At 41.7% G+C, this 26,118-nt stretch overlaps 2 protein-coding genes across 3 annotated transcripts in view; one reads left to right on the top strand and one right to left on the bottom strand.

The window, feature by feature from the left end:
- The window catches only part of ESD (esterase D), a 20,890-nt gene extending 11,439 nt beyond the window's left edge, over positions 1 to 9,451 (top strand). For both annotated transcript variants that reach the window (XM_018569438.1, XM_018569439.1), the window contains 3 exons: positions 7,150 to 7,248; positions 7,346 to 7,513; positions 9,272 to 9,451. In XM_018569438.1, the coding sequence (XP_018424940.1) occupies positions 7,150 to 7,248; positions 7,346 to 7,513; positions 9,272 to 9,352 (348 nt within the window). In that variant the 3' untranslated portion in view covers positions 9,353 to 9,451. The remainder of the gene's footprint in view (positions 1 to 7,149; positions 7,249 to 7,345; positions 7,514 to 9,271) is intronic.
- An 11,874-nt stretch (positions 9,452 to 21,325) lies between these two features.
- Positions 21,326 to 26,118, bottom strand: part of LRCH1 (leucine rich repeats and calponin homology domain containing 1) — a 163,285-nt gene continuing 158,492 nt past the window's right edge. Inside the window, exon 20 of the mRNA XM_018569435.1 lies at positions 21,326 to 21,586. Coding sequence (XP_018424937.1) covers positions 21,473 to 21,586 — 114 coding nt within the window. The 3' untranslated portion in view covers positions 21,326 to 21,472. The remainder of the gene's footprint in view (positions 21,587 to 26,118) is intronic.

The raw sequence follows: 26,118 nt of genomic DNA, 5'->3' as shown, positions 1-26,118 counted from the left end.
ATATATAACTTTTGAATTTTTCTCTAGTCTAGTCTTGGAGCTGGAAAAGTACTCATACCGAGTACGTACTTTGTATCTGAACATCCCTAACTCAAATTGTTAAAATCTCCCAGATTGGCTATATATTTCAATGTCAAACACTTTATAGTTCAACAATATAAACCTACCGTAGAACACATTACCCCTGTGGACCAGTACAGACACCCCATGAGCATAGGATGCATAGAAGGACTAGTAAGCTACTTGTACAGATCTGTGTTCAAGGAGGTCAGTGGTTTCATGGTGTCATGCGTCTCCTGCTGGCAGTTCAAACAGAAAAATAACACACAGCCAAAGACAATGGGGGTGATTTACTAACCTAAACACACGCACGCACCAGGTGCCTGTGATTTTCACACAGCAAAACGTATTTATCAACCAAAAAGTCTCTAAAAGCATATTTCCACTAATGCCATATATGGAAAAATTATGCACATGATGCATATATAATGCTGCTTCACAGTTTAGACAAAAATGGCTAGCTCATGCATTTACATTCCTGCATTCATCAACGCAAGCAACACAATGTAGAGCTAATTTACACAACATCATCTTGCAATTCATGCAAGGCTTTGCACAACACACCTGCTGGGTGTGTACACACTACAAAGGTGTTTAGATTCCACCCATAGATCATGCTGGGAGGGAACACACTACAGAGGTGTATACATGTTCGTGGTGTGTTTATAAGGTTAGTAAATCAACCCCCAATGTGTCAGAGTTTTGGGGTTTTTTCCCTCACATATCAAAAAGCAATCTTAACACATTGATCTTCCATGAGAAAATGTCCAAAATGTCCAGCTGATGTAAAGTGCAGACGAGATTCCTAAATGCCAGTAGAGGAGTATGGAAATGTTAATCATGACCAGGTAATAGCAGCAGAGGCTTTAGATTGTGGAGCTGTGTGAATATATAACAAAGAGATAAAGGGGAGGAAAAAACAGCAAAATAGTCAACCATGTTAACAAAACGGTCAGGCCAGGGGTCCCTGAAACTATGGAGATCCCATGAAATCAGCAACCGGGAGAAAACCAGTTCTATGCAGGAGGAAGATGAGGGGATTACAGTTCTTGGTAAACCCAGTGAGCCCAGGCAAAGAAATGAGGGCGCACTGGGGAGAGAGGCATGTTCAAAACAGCATATATACGGTAGTACATCAGAGGATGGAAGAGGCCCAGGCTGTAGTTCCAAGGCATAACTTCAATAGATTTTGACAAAATGGTGAAAATAGAAGATCAGTAGAAAGACCATTGGAGGAAATGCAGGAAGTGTCAAAGGTAACTTGTAGAATAGCATTACCTCAGACCACTACGCAAGCTCACATAACCGGTTTCTTAAGGAGAACCTTTACACCCTTTGACTAAAAATCACCTATCTGCATGCTGATATGAAATCATCTCACATTCATTAGTTATACATATTTTTATTTTACTTACAATTTCTTGTTTTCTGCTTCCTGGTTCTATTTGGCACAAATGATGTTATTGTGCCCAAGCATTGCATCCTGGGGAGATTACATCAGGAGAGCATTGCTGAGAAAGCTTTTCTCTAATCTTATGAGATCTCAGGGAAAGGCATTTTCCTCCCTTGAGATGATGTGCATGGTCACTTGTCCTAGTCACATGTGCCAGAGTTCCAGGAAGTAATAGGAGAGCTAGTAATCTGCGCTTAGTAAACATGGCCACTGCCAGAAGACTGGGGAAGAAAAGCGAAATAAGGAATGCACAGAATACAAATCCAGCAATAATCTAGAAGTATGTGTTTGTAGATTGTCATTACTAAACATTTCTAAAGGTGTGTTTTTTTTATTTTGAAGATATGGGTAAAGGTCCACTTTAACTAGATAAGGCTGAAACCCCTAAAATGGTGATTTATCTCTCCACTAAACTCCGTTATAATTTTTTAAGATGGCGACTGAGTGTCTCCCAGCCCCAAGCCTGATAAACCAGGGGCGTACATTAATTTATAGATGGTTTGATGTTTTAAAGTATTTAATAATATATATATTGAGGGTGTGCCTTTTCTTGTGTTACATTTACTAAGCAGTCTTAACTATGATGAATTTCATAATATGTATTGCAAAATAGAAGACTATCACACTGATTTAATAAAAGACATTTGAGTATGTGATCCAGCAGGGATCAATTCTTTCTACACATAGGGGTAAGTCAAAACGCTCACAGAAATAGAAGCCTCTCCCTGACATCCATCTCCAGCATCCAGAGAAGCTGCAGACTGTCCATCTCTGCACAATGGTGGATCTGCGCTGGCATGTCTGGCAAACTTTTCCAGACGGGCCCCAGCCCCCTCTATTCCTGACCCCAAGAATGGGGGGTGCTGGATTTAAGCCGACAGACAAATGAGTTCCTGGACTATCATTTTATCTTTCAAATTTTTTTACAGCTTTAATTTTCTTTAGCAGCTAAGTACTGTCTGTGCTGGCCACGTTCCCCCACCCCTTCCCTCTCTACATAACCTTTTATGTCACAGCCGGGGAAGACATGAAGGGAATGCTGTATAGTGTCACTTGAGTAGCAGTTCTAAGTCTGCTGGGGCTGCTGACATTACATCCTAGATGGTGGCACTCAGCTGTAGTTTTATGGAGTTTGAATGTCGGAGAAGCGATCGGGCGACAGCTAAGTCGCCTGATCGACTTATCGTAAAGCCGACAGTCGGCTTTACAATTGTAAACAGATTCCCGGTCTTTTTAAACGGGCCCGGTGCCAGTGACGTACTATGGACGTCACTGATCACTAAGGGGTTAACTGGACCCTTTTATGAAAGAAACATGAAGACTGCTGTTAATTTGGAATTTCTATCATGCTGACCCTCTTGTGTCAGTACTTTGCGAGTCCCTAACCCAGAACCAGTATGCAGATAAGGATTTCTGACTTTACTGACCTACATACTTGTTCCAGGACAGGGAATCAAAGTACTCAAGCCTGAGGGTCAGGTTAACTTGCAGGCAACCAGCCAGGAGGTCAGCCCATGGCAGCCCACAGTTTGATTGTAACTATGTGTAAAAGAAAACAAATTTTAATTTGATTATATAGAACCCTCATTCTTTTATATTTTAACTTTTTTTATGTCAATCCAGTGATCTGCCCGCTGCTTTTCCCTTACCTGAAGCAAATGCATTGTGATGTGTTACTTGCTTGTTGTTTTTTTACTTTGGAAGAGAATTGTACATTCTGTTGGTTGCGGCTGAGAAGTGGTTAAACAGTGGCAGTGGCAGCTCTTGTGTTCATCTTGGTTATCTGTGCCCACGAATATTTGTGATGGATATAATCCCACAATGACTCCATCCTGAGTATCTTGATGTCTCAGAGAATGCATTGAGATCTTCTGCTGATCCTGTAGCATCCTTTTGAACTGTGTTTTGTATTTCGGTAATTAAGAAAGGGATAAGTGAGTCATCCTGCGCTGCAGCTAAATAAATACTTGATTTGTGCATGTTGTACACAAGATTGATCTATTATTACTATAAAACTGATTTGATTATTTGTATTTTTTTGGGGGGAAAATGTTTTGATGCAAATAAAGCAGGGGTAAGCAAAACACAAACACATTTTACTTCATTAGAGTGACAGCAGGCCCGGTGCAACGATTTTTGCCAACACAGGTGAAGGTGCATTTCTACATTACACAGCACAATACAGAATACCACCAGCTATAGAGGAATACAACAAATTCAAGCAATAATACATTAAAGCTGGTGGTATTCTGCATTGCGCTGTATAATGCAATCTTACTGGAATTTGTTGTATTTCTCTATAGCTGGCGGTAAATTATTGCGCTATATAATTATACAGCGCAATGCGGAATGCCACTAGCTATAGAGGAATACAACAAATCCCAGCACATGCATTATACTATAATGTACTATTGCTGGGATTTGTTGTATTTCTCTATAGCTAGTGGTATTCTGCATTGCGCTGTATAATGATTATACAGCGCAGTGCAGAATATACCACCAGCTATAGAGGAATAAAACAAATCCCAGCAATACACTATACATAAAGTGTATAATGTATTGCTGGGATTTGTGTTCCTCTATAGGTGATGGTACATATACAGCACAATGTACCATCAGCTATAGAGGAATACAACAGTTTCCACTATCCCATCCTGTCAGGTGCGTCAGGGAGCACAGAGCGGGGAGTAGAAGAGTCTTGTCGTCTGGTGTGCGGTGGAAGACGCATGTCTTCTGGTGTGCGGCTCAGGTCGTGTGTGGGGCCGAGAGCAGGGTAAACTAATCGATACCTGACTAATCGATGATGGAAAACGTTGACAGTGTTTTCCATCGTCGATTTTATTAGACTACATTGATTAGTTGTTGCAACTCTTGCAACCCTAGTGCACTGAAGCCCCTCCATCTGTTCCCCTTCCACTGTGGCCACCTCTCTCACTACAAATGCTCTGTTGCCCCCACCCCTACCAATCCAACAATGGACACTCTACCAATACCTGCTGCTTGGGACCAGGAGATAGTGACAGGGGAGAGTGAGCTAAAAAAAAAACATATGCTGTAGTCAGCTTACAATTCAGGAGGAGGCAGAGTGGGGAGAGATACAAAAAACAAACAAACATGTACATGTTTAGGGTTGTTTTTTTTAGCATGTGTAACACATGGTTCAGGCAGCTTATGATCAGGAGGAGGCAGAGTGGGGAAGAGATGAAAAAAACCAAACATGGTGCAGGCAGGCTGAGGCAGCATACGATCAAGAGGAGGCAGGGTTCACACTCACCTATGCAGTCCAAGATGAGAGGCGCACTCCACAGAGGACACATTCACAGATCCAGATGACTGTCAGACAGCAGCAGTGCAGGATGAGCGGCTCAGGCACTGTATAGAGAGTCGTTAAGGAAGCCAGCTACAGTTCAGCCACACTGGCTCTAAAGTCTCACGCAGGCAGCATGACCATCCACCAGAGAGAAGCTAGGGGCGGGGCCGAGCTTACAGCGGCTTAAGCCCGGAACCCGTCCATGCTGCAGCCACACAGGCAGCGTGCGCACCTGAGAGAAGCTAGGGGCGAGACCGAGCTTACAGCGGCCAAAGCCCAGAACCCCGTCCATGCTGCAGCGACACTCACTGCTACTATTTTTTTCCGCCCTCACCCCTTGGGCACCCTCAGGCGGCCGCTTGAGCTGCCTTACGGTAGAGCCGGGCCTGAGTGACAGTATAGGAAACATGAACACTTTATAACTAAGGCGAACATGCTGTGTGCAATGTTTATATTGGCAGCTATGGCCAAATAGTCCATCTATGTACAAGCCAGCAATCATGTGGTTATGATCAAATCATACCATTGACTTTTTATACATTTAAATAAGTTTTTTTTAGAACATGTTGGCTTGTATCTGGTATGTCTTTTGGCACCAGTCATGTTCACATATAATCAGAGGTGTAACTAGAAACCTCAGGGCCCCAGTGCAAGAAAACATAAAGGGCCCCCACTCCACCGCCCTTTAAAAAAAATGTTGGCACCTTGGCAGTTACCAGTGTAGTGCATGTGTGTAGTCCCAGGAGGCAGGGCCACTAGTTGAAATCATGGGACCCCACCCATACAGGTTGGGCTGTGTAGATTAATTATGATTTATGAATACATTTTTTTTAAACTTTTTATCATGTTTTTAATATTTTTAACTTTTTTTTAATCAATATTATATTTTTCAATTCTTTTATTTTTTTACTACTTTTTTTAATTTTATTTTCATTTAATTTTTTTTTCCATTTTTATTTATTTTATTCTTTTTTTTTACTTTTTTTTCACTCAACTTTATTGCTATCACACAGGAGCTAACAAGCCCCTGTGTGATAGCATTTGGAGGTGACGGGCTCTCTTTATGAGCCTGCCCTCCAATACAGAAGAAGAGCACACATGTGCCCCAATCTTCTGTACAGGTCAGGTTGTGACAGCTGATACAGGAGCGATGCAAGTAAAGCGGACCGATGCCACTGTAAAGCTCTTGCTTTACATTTAGCCCTGCTTGCCCAAAGCAGGGCTAAATGTAGAAAAAAAATCCCTGCCTGGCTCCTCTTCAGCCTGAGCGCTCCCCCCCAAGTGGCGGAATGCCAGGGCTCAGTCGCAAGTGTGAGCGCTGCAACCCTGGTAGTTCCGCCGGTGCATATAATGTAGCCCACAGCTTATAATTCTGCCACTTCACTTACAATGTGTTACTACATAAAGTGTCCTAAACAACACAAAGCACTTCGGGAAGAGAAATCACTTCTGGTCCAGTCTATCGTAGATGTACCAGACTTGTCCATTCCTGCACTACTGCACCTCCACAGGCTGCATTACAGATTCTCATACCCTGACCTAGCATCATTACACACCAATAATACCGCTACTCATCACCCTAGGCAGGGCATTCTACTCGCCAGTTACTATGGAAACAGCGATTTGTACATCCCTTGTTAAAAGCTCCTTCGGGGGACTCCTTGCACTGCTAAATCTGCTCAGAAATCACTTTAGTTTACCTTTTTATCTGAGGTCTGTAAAACCCAGTGCAGGAGGTTTAAAGGAAACTTGTACTGAGTGAAATATTCTCAATGCTAGTTGTCTGTCAGTTTCTGCCTTCACTCATTTCCGATATTCTTTCCTGGAAGTTGAATGCATATCAGGAACGTCCGTGTCAAGTTTGGACTTCTAATCTGTATGCTTGTTGCTAGTCAGTGACTTAGAAAGTAGGGAAGACAACGGATCAACATGATGGGCAGGGCCCTAATATTTTCAGGAGGGGTCAGCAGTGGCAGCCTCCAGCGTATCACAACGCAGGGCATTGCGGCACAAAGCTTTGAAAATAGCTTTGTGCCGAAAAGAAAATCAAGCACTGCGATGTGTTCTAACATTGCACTGCATGTGCATGGCGTTCACCACAATATGGTGCACACTGTTGCACGTGTATGTTATCTGTGGGGGAGGGGGATTTGTGTTTTTATTTTTTTACATTTATTTTTACTGTTTGGGGATTCGGGGAAATATTAGGGGTCTAAACAGACCTCCTGACATTTCCCTTTTGAAAAAGAAATTGAGGACACCAAATATGAGGAGCTCCAAATATATTGACAATTGACCGCCTTGTTATTCTTTTTTTTCTCTTTAGACTGTCTCAGCCTTTGCACCAATTTGTAATCCCGTCCAATGCCCATGGGGGCAGAAAGCTTTCGGTGGATATTTGGGTTCTGACTCTAGTAAATGGGAGGTAAGTGTAAAGCAGGGAAGTTCTGGAAATCTGTTGCTTTTCCGCTGCTGTAACTGATTTCTTAGTGCTTAGAAGATCTGTTTCTGATTGTCCTAAGGCATACGATGCAACACATCTGGTGAAGACTTACTCAGGATCACAGCTAGACATATTAATTGACCAAGGGAAGGATGACCAGTTCCTCTCCGCAGGACAGCTTTTGCCTGACAACTTTATTGCAGCTTGCACTGAAAGAAGAATCCCCGTGGTCTTCAGACTGCAGGAGGCAAGTACTAGTCATATGTATTATAAGCATCGGCTCTTCAACACAGGGCAATGCAAGGCTTTACAAGCAGGTTTCACTGATGAGTATTCATAATCCAGTCTTCAGGTTTCCTTAAAGTCTAACTCCAGCCATTTTGTTTTTCGTTTTAGATGGAGTTCAATATCTGTAAGGTTTTTATTTCTGACTGCAGGGGTTGGAAAATAAAACTACTGGTCCAAGGACTAAAGTGGGGGCCCAATCTACTTGTCATGATAGTAAACATAATTTTAACCAAAACCCTATTTAGCTGTGCTAAGAAACGATTCTCATTGGTCAGCAGCATCACCTGACTGCGCTGACTGAGTGCTCGCTACTTGCAAGCGAAGTTTAAAATCCATAGCGCAGGGCTGCACTGGACAGCCGTATGGGGTACAGTTAGTACACCCGTACTGTTGGGGGGAAGGAACGTTCGCTGAAAGGTAAGTATAGCGGAGGGGGAGGGCACGATTTTTAGCGGGTAATTCCATTTTTGCAAATTACTTGGGAAAGTAAACGTACCCTTTAATGCACATTGTGCGTGTTAGAGAGCGCTGCTTCCCAGCTAAAACAATATGGCACACAGTATCAAAATGCCCTACGTGTGTTTATTTGCATGCGGATGGCAGGGTTGGTTTTAATTTTTCTTTTTTTCTGTTCATTTTTATTCTATTTTTTTTTACTTTTTTTATCACTCGGAGGGGGGCGGACGGACGGACAAACAGGCTGCCTGCTACAAATCTGTACTGCCACCCAGATCACTTGTACAAAACAATTGGCAGCTCCCCCGCTCTACATTTAGCTCTGCTTACCCGCTGCAGGGTTAAATGTAGGAAAAAATCTCCCTGCCCGACACCCGGGACTGCAGGGCAATAAGAATCCTGCACCCCTGTGACTGTAACCCCATTGTAGAGCTTTTTCCCCTCACGTCCTATCCCTGTGACACTCCTTTGAGAAGTAGGTGGGAGTAGTTGTCATCAGCACAGGAAGTAACATACAATAAAAATATTGTCAAATGTGTTCTAACCCTTCCCCACTCTGATGAAAATGTATTTTTGTCTGTATCCCAGTTTGAGTGCCTTTCCTGCACTTCTTCTGACGTTGACTGTTTGTTTGTTTTTAATTTTGTTTCTTGAATGATTGCAAATAATATGATTGCAGGTTTACGCTGCTCATGGAATCTGTAGATGATTTTAATACCAGCAAGCTCACAGGGGGTACTCTAGTACTGCTAAAAGACTATACAGACATTTGTGTCGTTTATACCTTATTGAGTGATTGCATATCATGTGAAGCTGCAGAATTTTCCACGTTGGCCATTAATGAAAGCAGAAAGCTTGGATCTAAATTGAGACCCTTTATCTTGTTCCGTTATCCTTCAACAGACTCTTAAAGCACCCAAATATTCCAGTGTTTGTTTCTCACCGAGGTATTGTGGATATACTGTCTTCAGTTATGTGTAGCTGACTGCTGAATACTCACAGGGACAGGATTCCGTCTGCCTACAGTATCGCTTTCAGTGTGGGGACCTCAAGACTCTTTATGAAAGTGAAGGAAGAAGATTATTTGCTGGTCTGCTGATATTACATTTGCTGGAAAGGTGAAGCTGTGCTGTATATAGAGGCAGTGTCCAGGCCAGAATTATTTCCAGTGACCTTCCTAGGATAGGATTTCACACTCTGTCATGTACTAGACTTGTCTGTATTACTAAATGTATTGTATTTCCCTTTTGTTATCTTTCAGGGCTATGATCACAGCTACTTCTTTATCACTACGTTTATAAATGATCACATCAAACACCATGCAAAATATCTGAATGCGTAAGATTACAGAAGATTGTCATTGATCCACAATGAGGAAAAGAGAAAGATAAAAATCATTGGCTTCATTGTATAGGAAATTAAGTGGAATGTCCTCCGATGTAGGAAACAAATCAAATAAAACGTGAAATGTCAGTGTGACCTTGAGTTTTTTTTATATCCAAGCATTACCTGCTAATTACAGTAAAATATTGCAAATCGCGATCTGTGATTTCGCTGGAGAAGCACAAAAATTAATCTGCATCAGGGTGTGTGTAAAAAAAAAAAAAAATCTAGAGCTGCAACAACTAATCGACCTAAATCGATAATGATCGATTTATGAGAATAGTTGGCAACTATTCTCCTCATCGACTAGTTGGTTGGGGAAGGGGAGAGATATTTTTTTTTAAAACAACCAATCGATTAGTTAACCGATTATTTTTTTTCAACTAATCGATTATGAAAATCGTTAGCTGCAGCCCTACTAAAAACTAAAACATTTAAAGCAAGCTTGTATTATGTTTAAAGCAGAAGTTCTCCCAACCTTCTAGAAAACCGGCATTGTAATTCCTCCTAATCTACCTGGAACCAAAGGCTCTTGAATTACATGGGATCTAAAAACCTTCCTTCCTTGCTAAATCATGAAAAAGGGGTAAAGGGATTTAAAAAATGTTCTTGTTCTGTGTGTTTTCTTTTTAAACTCAAATGAGTAAATCTGTGTTTTTGTTATTACACAACACCATGTAAAGTGGCCCACACTCTATTCAGACCTTTTTAGCAAGAATCAGGTGCTTGCTAGAATGCTGAGGCACCTCCTAAAATATCCATTGTGAAATGAGTGAGCTATGCGTGTCTCCTGATCTATAATAAAGATAGCTGCTTGCCTGGAATCTCGCAGGGCCTTCCTTGGTTACTTTGATGATGGAGACCCAGATTCGGGCCAGACTCCATAACGTTGACCTCATTGCAGGGGAGAGCTTTAGCAGTCTGGAATCCCCAAGCCGGGGACAGGACTTGGAGCGGAGGTACGGCTTGTATCTGGGCACAATGTCATGTACATTTCTGAGGTGGTTGTTATAGTCTACAGCTCTGCTACCATTACCAAATTTGCCCTTCTGATGTTGCCTTTGTATTTCGTTTTGCTTTGTATGCTGTTTTATTTTTTTACGTTTGTGAAAAATCAATAAACATTATTTCTGCAAAAAATAAAGATAGCTGCTTAATGTTGTTTGAAGCAAAGAACAGAGGCACCACCCGAGAAAGAAGAGTCCAAAATCATTTTATTGATAGAGATATAAAAGCATCAAAGATCAACCACATTTCAGGAGCAAACAACAATCTCCCTTCATCATGGCTTGAGGTTCCCTTGAAGGGCGATTGTGGTTTACTCCAGAAACGTGTTGACTCTTTGATGCTGTTATGTCTCAATCATTAAAATGATTTTGGACTCTTCTTCCTTGGGTGATACCTCCTGTTCTTTGCTTTTATTGACTTCTCCAATTTCCCTCCTACAGTTTGGGGTTCTTTCGTGTGGAAGTGAAGCCACTACCAAGAGATTGAGCTTCATGAATCTTGTTCCAGATCAGCCACCCACTAGTTAGTAAACCAGGATAGGGATCATAGCTGTGGAGCCTGCACCTTTAAAAACTAGCAGTGGCAGCGTTCATATTTCTGCTCACAGGGTTCTATTTGATAATAGTGCTGAGAGCAATTGTATACAGCAGTGTGCCGATTCTGTGCAGTACATTGTGTCCTCTGTGTACAGAGAAAAAGACCTGATTCTGCTAAACTAGTATATTCATCAGAACACACACTGTGAAATCAGAGGGGCTTTTTTCCTCCCTTACTCCCTAGAATATTTACTGGCACAGTCATTTTCAAGGCAGAGAGTGATGCCTGTGGATATTATCATGTAAGAAACCGGTGACCTTGCTGATAACACCTAAGAGTCTTGTTGAAAATCTATACATTATCTTAAGGCTGTGTGAAAACAATTAAACATGACTTGAAGGCGAGTGTTCCAGAAATCATGGCTCCCTCTATCTTTTCTGAAATGGTAATCCAGTCATATTGGTTTAGTGGTTTCAGCTTCCATTTCCTTCTAGACCATGGAAAATGACATTCTGATTACACAACCTCTGGCTGTGTGTAGGCGAACTGCTGTAACCATTTGTTTCTTTTCCTTTGACGTAATGTCTTATCGCCATCAGGTTAAATTATAGCAGCACTTCTTTCTAATGCGAGCATACAAGGCTGCCTGTAATTGGACTTCAAGCTGTGTGCAGATGACATGACCCGGGGGATGAGGTTTGTAGGGCACCCTGTCTACAAGCTGAATATTGGTAAAAAGGGAGATTTGTTGCTTCCTTCCAAATTGTTGTATGTGAGCATGGTAGAGACATTAGATCGTGCTGGTGCCATTGTAGGAAGGGGAATGACACGAATGATTATGTATTCTCTGGGTAAAATATTGGTGCTTAAAGGAGAACTATGGGGTTAGGGCTTTTCCCCATAGTTCTCCTTAGGGTAACGGGAGGACACAAACTAGCGTCCTCCCGTTACCCTAAGCTCAGTATACCACAAGCTACAGCTCGCGGTATACTGAGACGCCGCAGCCAGGACGAATCCCGACATTACTGTCGAGATCCACCCAGCTGCACGATAGGCAGAGCCAGCTGTGCCCTCCCCTGTCCGTTCCGCCAGTCAGCGCTGGAGGATTGGAGCGGGGGGAATCCATGCAGGGAGCCGTGGTTTTCTGCAGGTAGATGATTGAGAAGTGAGTGAGCGACAGTATGTGTTTGCTCACTTCCCGGTCTATTGAGCCGACCTGTGACAGTTTCATTGTCACAGGTTGGCTAGAGCTATGAGGTTGAGTGAAAATCACTCGCCTCATAGTTCTCCTTTAAGCTGGCCATACCCTATAATATTAACTTTGTTCAACCTGCGGGCTGAATGAAGATAATATTACTGATTCCTCCATCACGCTTACAAGCATTGCTAGAGGAATCTCTTGCTGTATTCATTGTATTCTGACAGCAACCACCAGCCGCTTTCAGAATACCAAAACAGTGCCAGCAGCTCATTGGCTGCCGGCTCTGTTTTGTTTGAAGTTTTTCTGACCGACTCCTTCGATCAGCTGACCTAGGGATGCTGGCTGAAAGGGTGCCGATAGCAGCACCCACTGTGTGAATTTCAGCCAGTTCATCAAGAAGCGGCTGAGATTGGCATAGTGTATGGCCAGCTTTACAGATATGGGAAATCATTTACAGTAACAGAAAACTTTAGCTGCTTGCAGATTGAAATGGAAACATAAGGGCTCATTCACACCAGAAGCGATGACTAGTATTTATAGCAACTGAACAATGCCAGTCACTGCTAGGGTACATAGAAAACAATACGTGTCCCTTTTAACATGCATGTGACCCCCTGCCAGACCTCGATCAGAACCTAGCCTACATGCTCACACTGAACGAGCCCTAAGTTATGAAATGTTTGAGCTGTGACATGTTTGAATGCTTTTTTCATTTATTTGTTGCCCAGACAACGGTAGCTGAATGTATATTAAACATTACATAGTGTAAGCACAACAGGAGTTTCCATAGCAATCTTTATTGTACAGCTTTAAGTACACAAGACTTTAAGACAAGAGCATAGGTTTTATTGTTCAGAAGCCATTTCTGACAAAAAGAAGGATCATTATAAAGCTGTTGTCATATATACATATACAAAAATATCTTTAGATAACTGCACTTTTCCTTTTTTGTTACAGCCATCAATGTTCTGTCTTTACATTCAACATCTGCATCGGTTTACAATGTTCCAAACATCTAGAGTTCACAACACATTGATTTTCTGGCTTCATCATGATGTTCTCAGTCCATTCCCAGCAGCATTTCCACTCTGCAAGAAAATTAGCATCAGTGTTTCCTCCTATGGGCTAGCGTTGGACTGTCCAGGAAAAATTACTTGAAAGAGGAATTATTGGTGCAGAGTTTGTGGCAAAGTCGGGAGTGAGCTGCCAGTGTGCGTGTTCTTATCCCCAGGTGTCATTTTCTACTTGTCCGAATGCATATATACATACAGATGAAGTATTCCATTGTACTTCTATTGGCTGAGTATAGATTTTTGTGAATGTCACAAAGCAATACATAACCTGTTGTGAAAAGTTCCTAATGAAGCAGCACAGAGAACACATGCAGCAATGCGATACTTGGTCATAATACTAAACATTCAATATTCATATATTTTTCATTTCTTAACTCCCTTCTTGTACTCACCATGATAAAACATTGTCCATTCAGGCAGACACTTAATCCATCCAATGTCCGCTGTGTCTGGCTGCTTTCGACTTTTCTGCTGCCAGAGGATTAGAAGATGCATGTCCCTCTGGCGATAACTACATTCTGCTAACTTTAATGTAGAGTTCCATCCCCCCCACCATCTACTACATTCACAAATCCTTTGCTCTAATACCTTCTCCCAGCGGTTGCCCCAAAATACAAACCACATTGTGCTTTAAAAGCTTTTTGTAACGGAGTAATACAATACATATCTTAAACCCAAAAAGTCTGCAGATTTCACAGGAACATTAAAAAGAAAAAAAATCAACAAAGGTTTTACTAGAAAATATATGTTGCTTACTATTATGTATATATCACCATACTAGGTTGTCTTGACCATCTCATGGCTTTTGGAATTTCAAAAGCTTCTGGATATGGTACATAGGAAAACAAAATGATCTAGCTGTCACCTCCATTACACTCTGTCAGTAAATTAAGATTTACACAGTGCATTTAAAATGAACCAGTCATTACACAATCAGGGTTATTCACTAAAGGCTGAAGAGTTTGGAGAAGACAGGAGAAGGACAACACAGCTGAACTGGAAAGTGAGCTGAATTGGAGAATTTTTCCAAATCAGTTATGTTGTCTTGGTTGTTCACTTCTCCTGCCCTCTCCAAACTTTTGTGTATAACCCCCTAAGTGTTAATTTAAAGTGACTCTAAACCCAGGAGTAATTCAAGCACCCTATTAACAAAAATGTATTTTTTGTATCACTTAGCTGTAGATCCTCAAATCATCTCTGAATTGGTGCCGACACTGTCCTTCCTTCTGGAGGGTGGCTACCTTTGTTCCCCATGGTCCCTGTGTGTGTTGTGAAGTAGCCACTGCTCTCTTTCTGTAATCGACCATAATCTCAATACAAATTAGGCATGAGATTGTAGTCAATCACAGTAAAGTGAGCTTGGAGTGGTGGTTACTTTACAACACACACAGGGACCATGGGGTAGTTAGGATACTTGAAATGCATTTTTGAGATTGAACTCCTGAGTATAGTGTCACTTTAAGGATTTTGTCTCTTAAGCAGTTCTGCAAATTAGCTTTATAGTGTCATTGCAATCAATGTAAAGTATGATAGTAAATTGTGTATTACAACACAATTTAGTTGTTAGCACTTTACGGGAGGGAATTGACAGTGAAGCTACAATGTGTGTACCATGCTCCCTTTGTGAAGCTGTAAATATTACTCATTATCAGGCAGGGAATGTGCTATGCATAACTTGACTCCACAGATGGCATTACTGAACCTATGTACATTTATTGCACATTTCTGTAGTGTTTTCAAAATGTTAGAAAGGCAGGAACATAGGTCTAACAATGTCATGTGAATATGAAAAGCAGTCAAACAGTAACCTAGATGACCATCAAATAAGACATACGCAGCCACAAAAACATACTGTACATAATAGAAAGGTGCCAATACACCCAAAATATTTATCATGTCACCAAAGAGCTGCTAGCAATAAGCGGGAAGCGTACAACCTGGGATCATACATCACCACAAGTGATAATCTGGTTTTACAGGCCCTGCTGATCACTGTACAATTAACACGCCATGGTACTCTTCCTGATTCTGCATTTGCCTGAAATGTACAATTTCTTCCTAATCCAGATGAATTTACAGACTTTTATCTCCATATAGCACAATACAATGATCCATCACCGCGGGTTTAATTTGGCCTGCTTTGCAATAAACTGCTCCATATAAAGATTACATATTTCCATAGCTGTAGACCAAATTACCTTACAGTGGTGGGAAACCGTGTGTTAAAATCAATTGGTGCCTGAATGTCTCATTATTTCTAAATGTAGTTACCTTCTGGGAACACTGGACTTTTTCTGGTTGAATAGAATGCATTCTTTGTTCTAAATTTAGCAAACTATTTATTTTAAGTAGGAGAGAACATTAGTGGCTAACCCTGACAGTGTTGCTCTTAAACCACTGACATTGTAATTCTCTCTGGCAGACCACAGAAACTTAATATAATGCAGATTGCCACCATGTTTTTTTAGAATGGAGTATGACGGCTAATGCAGCGTGTGCTCCTGAGCTGAGTCACTACTTCCACATAGGTCCATGGGTTCAACCGTTACTCCCTCGCTTAATGTCTACTTTTACACTTTTTAGGTTTTCTACTTTTAGGCCCATGGGTTTAGCAGGTATACCCAGCTTAGTGCCTACTTCCACATAGGTCTGTGGGTTCAACCGGCACTCCCTCGCTAAGTGCTTACTTCTATAGGTCCATTAATTTAGCAGGTGCTCCCCAGCTTAGTGCCTGCTTGCACATAGGTCCATTGATATAGCAGGTGCTCCCCAGCTTAGTGCCTGCTTCCACATAGGTCCATTGATTTAGCTTGTGCTTACTATCATAATGCCTAATTCATCATAGTTCCCTGGGTTTATTGATTCTGCACAGATTTTTGTATAGATGACGTGGGTTTTAAACTAGATATCCCCCAAGTCCCACCAAAATATTTATTTAGCTTTTGGGAGTGGGGTAAAGTTAGAACCGCTTTACTGCTGTATATTCCCATTGGAAGGTTTGCTCTTATGTCTGTCACTGGGATGGAAAGGGGAAAGAAGTCACACAAATGGTGGTAAAAACACCAATAAAAAACTGCAGAGTGGTGCAGGGATAGAACGTCTTGTAAAGTTTTGTTTGGTCCCAGTTCTGACACAAGGACAATACATAAGGGGAAATCGCCCTGGTGGGGGAAATAGCAATGAATATCTGAGAGGTTCTAAACCTTTCCACTAGGGATGCAACGATACTTTTCGAGCGCCAGTGCAGATACTTGGCATTTTCATGAGAACTACCAGGGTTGCAGCGGTTGCAGCTGGGACCTGGCTCTGGGGCTCCACCACTGTCCTGAAATCATTAGTCTGTATTGTTTTAGAAAAACTGTCACATGACAATAAACAAAAATGTATCAGTACTCGTACTTGTAGGTACTTGGGCAAGTATCGGTACGTGTACTCACAAAACTGGTATCTGTGCATCACTTTATTTATATTTATAAAAACAAAATCGTACATTAAAACAGAGATGTACAAATCCCAGGAGCTCCGTGTGCTCCTTACAAATGACAGCTGCCTTCTAACTTATGAATTTTTCTCTAGTCTAGTCTTGGAGCTTGAAAAGTATCGGTACACGTACTTGTACCGAGTACTGTACTTGGTATCGGTGCATCCCTGCTTTCCACTTTAAAATAAACGTAAAAAAAGCATGTTATTGTTCACCTTTAATCCACTAGAAAAGGATGCCCCCGCTGTTAAACCCTCCAAATTGATTGACTCATTTATTTGCTGTGCTAGTCTTCTTTATGGTGCGCACTGTAAGATAGGGATGTATTAATTTCACGCATAATAGCCAGACATAAGATACATGCGTATCTTCCATTTGGGTTACATAAGATTCACTATTCTTCCATGTCCTTGGCTGATAACTAAGCACAGTATACATGCTTAGAAGAAGTCTGTTAGGTGACACTACTGACTTTTTCCAGAAAGTTCTGGATCTGGTGAGTAACTAACCCTTAAAAAGTAACTGGTTCCAGGTCACTGACTTACTAGTTTGTGGAGCAATAAACGAGGACAAGACCACCAGGGCTCCCAGCTGTAGAAACATTTCAGCTAACATACAGTATGTGTACTGAACTACAAACCTCAATGGCCAGCAGAACTATTTGTATATTTGGGACTTATAAGAAACTCAGAAATGAAAATGAGGGAAAAGCAACGTGACCGCTCACATTTTGTATTTCATTCTCTGTAAAAATAAAAGAAATCAGATTGGCCACTGTGGAAACAACTCAGTTTTTTGTTCTCATTTCTTTCTTTATGACTAGTCCCTTTGCTGGTAAAAGCTTACTCCTACAGCACCGGGGGGACAATCTTCTTAGGAAAGATCTCCTCTTTCAGTTCTTATGGTTGTCATACAAGTCTCTATGGTAGTAAATCTACCACAGCTCCAAAACAATATATTTTTCCAGAACTATTTCTGTACACGATACACTAGAAGACTAAACTACATCAGCCTACTGAGATACAAATATGGTTATGCAAAATATTCAGAACTATTTTATAATGCATTTCTGCATGCCCTTCTTTTGCTCACTGAGTTTTAATAAAAGACTGAACAAACACACTTCCTAATAACTGAAAATAACAAATATATATACACAAAGTATTAATATGACCACTGGAGAGCAGTAACAAATAAAAGGTCGTATTTTACAAATGACATCCAAGAGGATGTATAGAATTCCTAATAAATAATACTTGTATAAATAGAGGATTGTGGTTAAGCCCTTCTATACACTCATGGATTCTAAATCCTTTGCCTAGAGGAAGAAATGGTGACTTTTTGTGGCAACATTCTTATAGTAATTAAAAAATATGTACTGCAGCACGGAATTATAAGTGCATCCACACTTGTAGTTTTCTCTTAGTCCCCCTTTCCCACAAATGCCTGTTGAGCCTGCCAATGAAGTCCACCGAATGTAGTTTCCTGTGATGGTGGTGACAAAGCTGCACTGCTCCCGGACTCCTAGCAAAGTTTCCACTCCCACGTACGCTGTGCCTTGCACTAAAGTCGGATGAAAAAGAATGTTGCAGCGGAAGTGGATGTCAGCATTTTTACTGGAGATTCACAAGTATGTAACCGTAGCACCTATCCACACCTAGTCCGGCCCAATGCTTTCTGGGCTGGCCGTACTGCCTCTGCCGCTGAAATCCTCCCACTGGGAGCTGCAGTGTCTGGGGCAGGGAGCATAGGAGACACAAATGAAGCTTACTCAGTAAAGGAAGTTTGTTGCATTTATGAGGCTTATGGATCACAACTGGATTTGGTACTTGTTTAGACCCTCATACGGGAGCCTTTTACTAAATATCCTGCACATTCCCTGCTGCAATATATTTCTTTATTTTTCTGGCAGTGTTTGTTAATAATTGTAAGGAAAATGATACCCCCATGAAAAATAATAAAATTATATCCATCTCTATCTATCTATCTATCGCGCCACAAAGGCCCTTTTGTTATTAAAAAATACTTCTCCCTTTTAATGTGCAATCCTATTTTTTAAAATTGTTGGAGGTTTAAATTGTTACACTCTTGTAACAGAGTTCTTTCCTGTACATTGCGCTTGGCTTGTGTATTCCCAGCAGTGTTAAACTTGTTACAATACTATAACTAATCATATAGTTACAGTAGGGGGTCCTAACACCCTTGCAAAGTATTTACCTATCTGACATAGACTGTTTTCCCCCTCAAGAGCAGTGAAGTTATTCTTTAGGACCTAATCCATCGAAAACCAATAATCCAATTAGGAGTGACGTGTTGAATCACCTACTACATTCTTATATCTCTGGGACTCCAATTATAAGATCTCACTGCTGGTGATCCTGCCTTTTACACCTATATAACCATTGATTCCCAGTGTTCTTGGTGTATTTTCCATAATATAAAAGAAAAATAGGTGGGTGACACTCTCTCATAACGGATGCGGTCAAATAAGCAAGTCTGAGAAATCCACAGCAGAGATCTTGTAACTGTATTGCCAAGAAATATACAAAGCAAGTGGGTGACTGATCTTGGCAATATCATCCCATAACTGAAACATCAAGTCTAGGCAGTCGGTATACTCTACTCTAGAATTGTAGGTGAAAATGGGTTAAATGCAGAAAAAAGCAAATCATATTCAATCCATCACATCAGCTCACTTGGCCTGCGCACAGCACAGACTACACAATGTTCCTGTTTAGGTCAATGAGCAAATGACCCCCTGCATATGTTTAGATAGGTAGCTGATAAAATGATCGATGTATGACTTTCCGATAAGTCAAAAGATCAAGACTGGCACACTTGAATGCCCATGGGAGGAGGCATCCACTACAAAGGCATAAAACAAACTGGCCTGATTTGTGCTAGCTAAAGAAGTCAGTATTATAAAAAGGGAATATTAGCATAACTGTGCTTTTAAAACATGCTAGTCTCTTAACCATATCCGGGAATACTAAATATAACCTATCACTTCTGCCTCTTCTTTCCCTGTGCTTCTAGAGTTGCTATCGCAGGCCTGGGCCAGTAAAAACATTGGTTTATATTTAACTGGTCTGTAGCCTGCATGGTAACTACAGACATGGACTAAGAACAATACAAACACCTGATTCACATACATGGTATACTTGATATGCATAAAAACTCACTTATTATCATTTTTTTTAACTTTGACTCCTTACTGTTACAAGCCCGGTACACCAGGGATGTGGGCTGGTATTCTGATGGTTAGGAAACGAGGAGTACGAGGGCCCCTGTCATGTTGATACCAGCCGACGTGCCCTTTAGTATTAAGCACTGATTAGACAAGGGGCACCAAAAAGGGGCAGCTCCTTCAACAGAATCATTGACTGATACTTATGGACAATACTTCAGCACCCCCAATGTGGCTACCTCCTCTTCTTACTTCTTACACGACCCAGTTTACCATGTATATATGATAAGAAAAGGGTGAAAAAAAAACAGCCAGTTTATTTAAATATATATGTAATTCTCTAAAGGTAATTAACTGTATCCAGTGGTATATACCACACTGGGTTTCTTTTTCATCACTTTATTCCATTCTGGGATACCTAATAAGGAAGCACAAGCTCCCCCTTTCTCTTCTAGCCCTCCAGCTAGAGTATTTTAAGTATAATGTGTGCTTTATTTTAACTCTTTGTTTACCCACACATGGTTAACTGGTTATACAAAAGGACAGCAGCCCTCCAATGCAGGTGGCCATCTGGGCTGGTACCAGTATGGCATAGGACTGCAGGCTCACTGCCACTCTTTAACCTGGCAAATGTGCTTCATAAGTAGAGTGAAATAAGCCATGGCAGCATTTTGGTGAATTCACAAAGTAACATTTTAAAACAAGCCCCCCAAGTTTTTACACAGGAAATAAAAGTCCCCCAAGTGGGGGATCAACAACACATGCACTTTGTTTAGTAACATATGAAGCATGAGATTAACTCTTGAGTTATTTCTCAATTACAATACAATGACTTCAATTGTGTGCAAATATGGCAGTGGGCAATAAGGGAATATCTTATGCTACTAAGCGATTACAAATCTCAGATATATCTGAGCCCTTAGCCCCATCATTAGCAAATGGCACTAAAACCTAACAGACTCCTCAAATCCTTCTCTTTATATACAGAACATATTTGGATTTTCTCTCAATCATTAAATTTCTGTTGAACTATCCAGTGAACAAAAGGCCATTGTAACACATTTACATCTAGTTAAAACTGCTATTTCACAAATGTTCAGACTTTAAGCAGCAATTAGTGTCTGGCATTAAAAGTAATGAACTTAACGCTATAGAAATAAATACAGTGCAATGTGACCTGCCGTTTTGGAAGTAACCAGCCCCAGCAATAAAATGTTGTTGCATGAGTCTATTGGCTGGGTAGAAGAAACACTGCCCTCCATTCTGCTGTTCCGTCACATTATACAATAATACACCGTTATGGGAAGAATGCAAATAAACTATTTGGCAGGACAGCACTAATTGATATTTAGCAATGGCTTGAAGTGGGGGCTGAGCATGTACAGTTTATACATAGGGTAATTATCCTGTGCAAAAATCCTCTCAACGCCCTTTCTTTATGGAATGTTAAATCAAATTTCTGTCTTGCGTTCACTCAGCATCTCCTTAGCAGGGGCTCGCTGTGAGGCAAAATTCCTTTTTCCACATTACTCTCTTCAGGCAGCCTTTAGAAAACATGGTGTCACTGTTGGGTTAAACGCAATGCAGTCGTTTCATAGAAATAAGGCCTGCTTGGTTGTAGTCACATCTAGCAGTGCTTGAACGGTAATGCTCACTTTTACCAAGCCCTTTTCTTCTAGGATGTGATGTGGTAAACAAAGCTTCTCCTACAAAACAAAATCACATAACATATAAGAGCAAGACCACAAAAAAAACCAACACTGTTATGAAATGATTTCATGCATGAAGATGACAAGTTATATATAATAGATATGAAATTCTTCCTACAAGACAAAGATCTTCCCATAGGTTTCTATTTTAGGCTGCATGCTTCTCGCATAGTATGAGAATGCAGCTTAAAGCATTTTTTAGCATTTAAAAGCCTAAAACAAATTCAGAGCAAGCTACACCACCCCCAACCTGATAAAAGTCATACATGATTTCTCAGGCCAATCAGAGACACAATTTCAAATCTTAAAAGGGTTCCAAAAATTTTTCCTTGAAAACTATTGAAAGCCAAAACTTTTTTTCAGTTGTGGATAGAGTTGGAATTTTTTTTTGTTGGAGACAAATAGCATCCCTATTTCTAGTGGTGGCCATTGTTATTAGAGATGAGGAATCCAAAATACAACAGTTGTCACCTTAACAAGAATAGAGAGGAAATCTCTTAAAAGTAACAACTGTTCAGGAAGGAATTACCCCTCACAATGCAGAGATTGCCTCTCACTTCCTATTTTGTCTTCATGACAGGAAGTAAATGGAGATTTCCTCAATCAGATGTAGGGCCAATTTAAACAGAAGACAGACATAACTATCTGCTCTCCAATATACTCTGCAGTATTGCTCAGTACCACAGCCTCCATTTTGTGACCCATTTATAAAATTAAAGCTGTGGTGTTGAGCTTGTAGTAGTTCATGAAATTCTCTGTTTAACACAGAAACTCTGCAAACTCTGATTGAAAGAGAGCAGGTCATGCAACTTTGACAGATCACATGACCAGGCTCTCCCCCTGGCTTTCTATTTATTTCTTTTTTTCAAAACCCGTTCATTTTTATTGTACTCCACAGGCTTGGGATGCTCAATGGACATTGATACGGTACATCACTGTACTTTATGAATGTACACATTTTAGTGGTGCAGCAGCAAAATCACATTATGGCCATACCACTGCTATTTAATGTACTCCACAGAAAAAAGAAAATAAAAAAGGGTCAAGGGGGTTATACAATTCCCTAATCTATCCAAACTGTAAAAAGAAAGAAAAACAGAAAGCTTTTGGCTTTATACACTGAGTGGTCAGATTATTATGACCACCTGACTTTTGTAGGCACTAAGATAAAACGTCTCCAATTCGCACAGGAACACAAGGATTGGCCAGTCGAGCATTGGAAGAAAGTCACGTGGTCCGATGAATTACGTTTCCAGTTGCATCATGCAGATGGCAGAGTGAGAATTTGGCGGAAACAGCATGAAAGCATGCACCCCACATGCATGAGTACAACCCTTCATGCTGGTGGGGGCAGTGTTATGGTTTGGGGCATGTTTTCCTGGCATGATTTGGGCCCTTTAATTTGTGTGGAACAACGTCTGAATAGCACAACATACCAAAGTATTGTTGCTGATCAAGATCATCCTATCATGTTGATGGCGTCTCCCAATGGAGATGGCTTCTTCCAACAAGACGATGCGCCATGCCACGGTGCTCGTATTGTGCAGGAATGGTTTCAAGAACATGAGGGAGACTTTATCTTGAAAGAGCCATCAGGCAGCTGGTTCCACAACCATCAAATCTCACAGAACTGGAAGGTGCTATTCATCAGGCATGGTGTCAGATTCCTCGCATCACCTTTCAACATCTCATGGAGTCAATGCCAAGAAGGATCGCCGCAGTATTGAAGGCAAAAGGTGGCCCAACAAAGTACTGATGGGGTGGTCATAATAATCTGGCCACTCAGTGTATATACTTTAAGCAAAATCTAGTTGTTTTTTTCCTAGTGTATCTATTTTTACTTCTGAGATACGATCCATACTGCCAGCCAGTCACCGTTATGCACATAAAGATACATAGAACTCTATAAGCTCAGTGAAAGGCTTAGTGCTTCACCTCCATATCATACCTCTTCTTCTGTGTTCAAGGTGTGAATCTGAAACTCTCTGCTGACCTTTCAATTTAAGCTTCAACAAATTTCATGCATATCCATGCTTTTAAAACTGTGCATGCATATTATTATTATACAGGATTTATATAGGGCCAACAGTTTGCACAGCGCTTTACAAAACTGAGGGAGACAATACAATTAACAATACAATTTCAGTACAGGAGGTGCCTGCTCGTGAGTAGTGATGGGCTTGGGTGTGTTCGCAGCTCCACGTGCCGAGCCTGCCAGGAAGCTGACAGCGCCAATCACAGGCACTGAGACATTTCCCGATCTGCAGCTGCGGACCGGGAAAATGTCTCAGTACCTGTGATTGGCGCTTCACGTTGACAGCTTCCTGGCGGGCTCTGCACGTGGAGCTGCGAACCCGCCCGAGCCCATCACTACTCGTGAGAGCTTACAATCTAGTAGGAGGGACAAGTGATACAAAAGGTAATAATTGTTTGGGATGATTTAATGAAAGAACTGAAAGTACTGTTATATCAAAGTGGGATAGGCTTCCCTGAAGAGATGAGTTTTCAGGGATGGTCTAAAGCTTCCCGATCTCTGCAGCTGCGGACCGGGAAAATGGAATGCATAGCTAGAGGTGTGTTTTAAATATTTTTTTGCTTGAATACATACATATTGCACCCGCCCTCTGCTGCTGTCAATCACTAGAAGGGGACCTGATGGAGAACTTCAGGTCCCCCTCTGCTGATTGGCAGCATAAGAGGGCGGGTGCAATAGCTAGTTTGCTATTGGCTTTTGCAAAGTGAAATAGCCAATAGGAATCTAGCTATGCATTTCTTTGGGGGGGGGTTTCTGACTTACGGCGGCCCCAGATTTAAAAAAAAACTAAAAACAGAGCAGAGAAAGGTCCCGACTTTTCCGGGAGAAAGTTTTTCTCTCCCGGCGGCCGAGAGCCACTAGGCGACCCCTGGCAAATCGTCATTCGACCCCCGAGGGGGTCCCGACCCACAGGTTGAGAACCACTGGTCTAAAGGTTGACAGAATAGGAGATGCATATCCATGGTTACATCCACGATGCACATACCAAACTATTTATTGCAATGCAAAACATAAGAAGAACCAGTTTATTATTAGTCTAATAAAATTGATTTTGTAAATTTCCCATCTAACATCCCAAAACTTCTAAAATGGAGCTTGTTAATTACTGCCACTTTATTCCCTTAACACAGCAGTTCCCAACCTGGGGTACATGCCAAGACGTTTGGAGGTGCAAAAAAAAAGCAGGCAGCTGGACTGCACAACATCATGTATTTCTGTGGTGCTGGTGGCATGCCGGCGCACCATGGAAGCACATGATGCTGATCCAGGGCAGGTGGCACCAGTGTTACTTTTGGGAGCCCCTTGCTGCGCCTCTTCCTGTCTGTGACAGTGGGTGAGTTGTGGCTGTACTTTGAAACTCACCGCTCTGCAGAGTGGGACATGTAATGGGAGTCAAGGTGGAGAAGGATGGGCAGCGGAAGCTGGAACAGGAACAATGGGGAGCTGGTGTGACAGACCGCTGCTGCTGTGTGAGCCCGGGAGAGGGACACCGGGGATGCTCAGTTACAGGCACGGGACATCAAAGCAGATGAGTCTGCTTCTGGCTTGAACCCCCCCAGTTGACCTGTGGCTTTCCATTTGCCACCTCCAGTTCTGCATGGCACTCTGTCCTGGAAAAGTAGTGCCACTGCAGCTGGGAGTGCACAGGCAGCAATGTACTAGGGCAGACATATTGGTATTGCACCGGGCCTTGGTGTTTGCAGTTCTGACCATTGTCGTAAAGGAGTATGCTGCTCAGCTGCAGAGTTTATAAAAGTTCTCTGGCCCATGACTACCATCACACCACCTAAGAGCAGCAGAACAGATACACAAAGCAGAGGAATGCAGGACTGATGCTAAGGTGAAAAAACAGGGTGCAAAGTAGGCACTAACAAGGCACAGAGCAGGTGCCAGCACATCACAATCTGGGCGCTAACGAAGCAAGGCAGGCACAAACACTGCGCTAACTGGAGGCATTGAAGGGGGAGACCCAAGGACTGGAGGAAAGGGGAACAGAGACAGTTATTTTAATAAGGAGAGCAGGGAAGGATGGGGGGCTGTAGTTGGAGAATCAGGATGGTGCCTACTCAGGCCTGTAGTTTGGTCCTGTCAGGTAAGCTGTACAAGGCCCCAATGTTTTCTAATGGCAGCCCTGATCCCAGCTAGTCACTCTGTTCTCTCTATAGACTGTGCTGTATCCCTGCAGAGAGCAGAGCACTGTGCACTTATTAGACACATATTCTCTGTAGGAGATAAGCACAAACCTAACTGGAACAGACATGGTTAGTGGAGTGATTAGTAGACTCATATGCACGCTCTTCACTCCTGGCTGGCCTTCCTGTTAGTATATGGGTGAGCAACAGCAGATTTGTCAGGTTACAGGAGAGCTGAGCATCAGGCTGCTTTCACACATCTTCTCCGCATTTCTTTCTTCCAAGCTCTACATTCCAGCTACCCCAAGATGAGATGTAATTCTATAACTTTGCTATCCTTCAGCACATTAAATTTTGGTTCA

This window comes from Nanorana parkeri, unplaced genomic scaffold (genome assembly GCF_000935625.1).
Source record: "Nanorana parkeri isolate BGI_ZX_2015 unplaced genomic scaffold, ASM93562v1 scaffold1335, whole genome shotgun sequence".
In the NCBI taxonomy this organism is placed as follows: Eukaryota; Metazoa; Chordata; class Amphibia; order Anura; family Dicroglossidae; genus Nanorana; species Nanorana parkeri.
The sequence above is the reverse complement of the archived record's forward strand: the minus strand, read 5'-3'. Positions and strand labels throughout refer to the sequence as shown.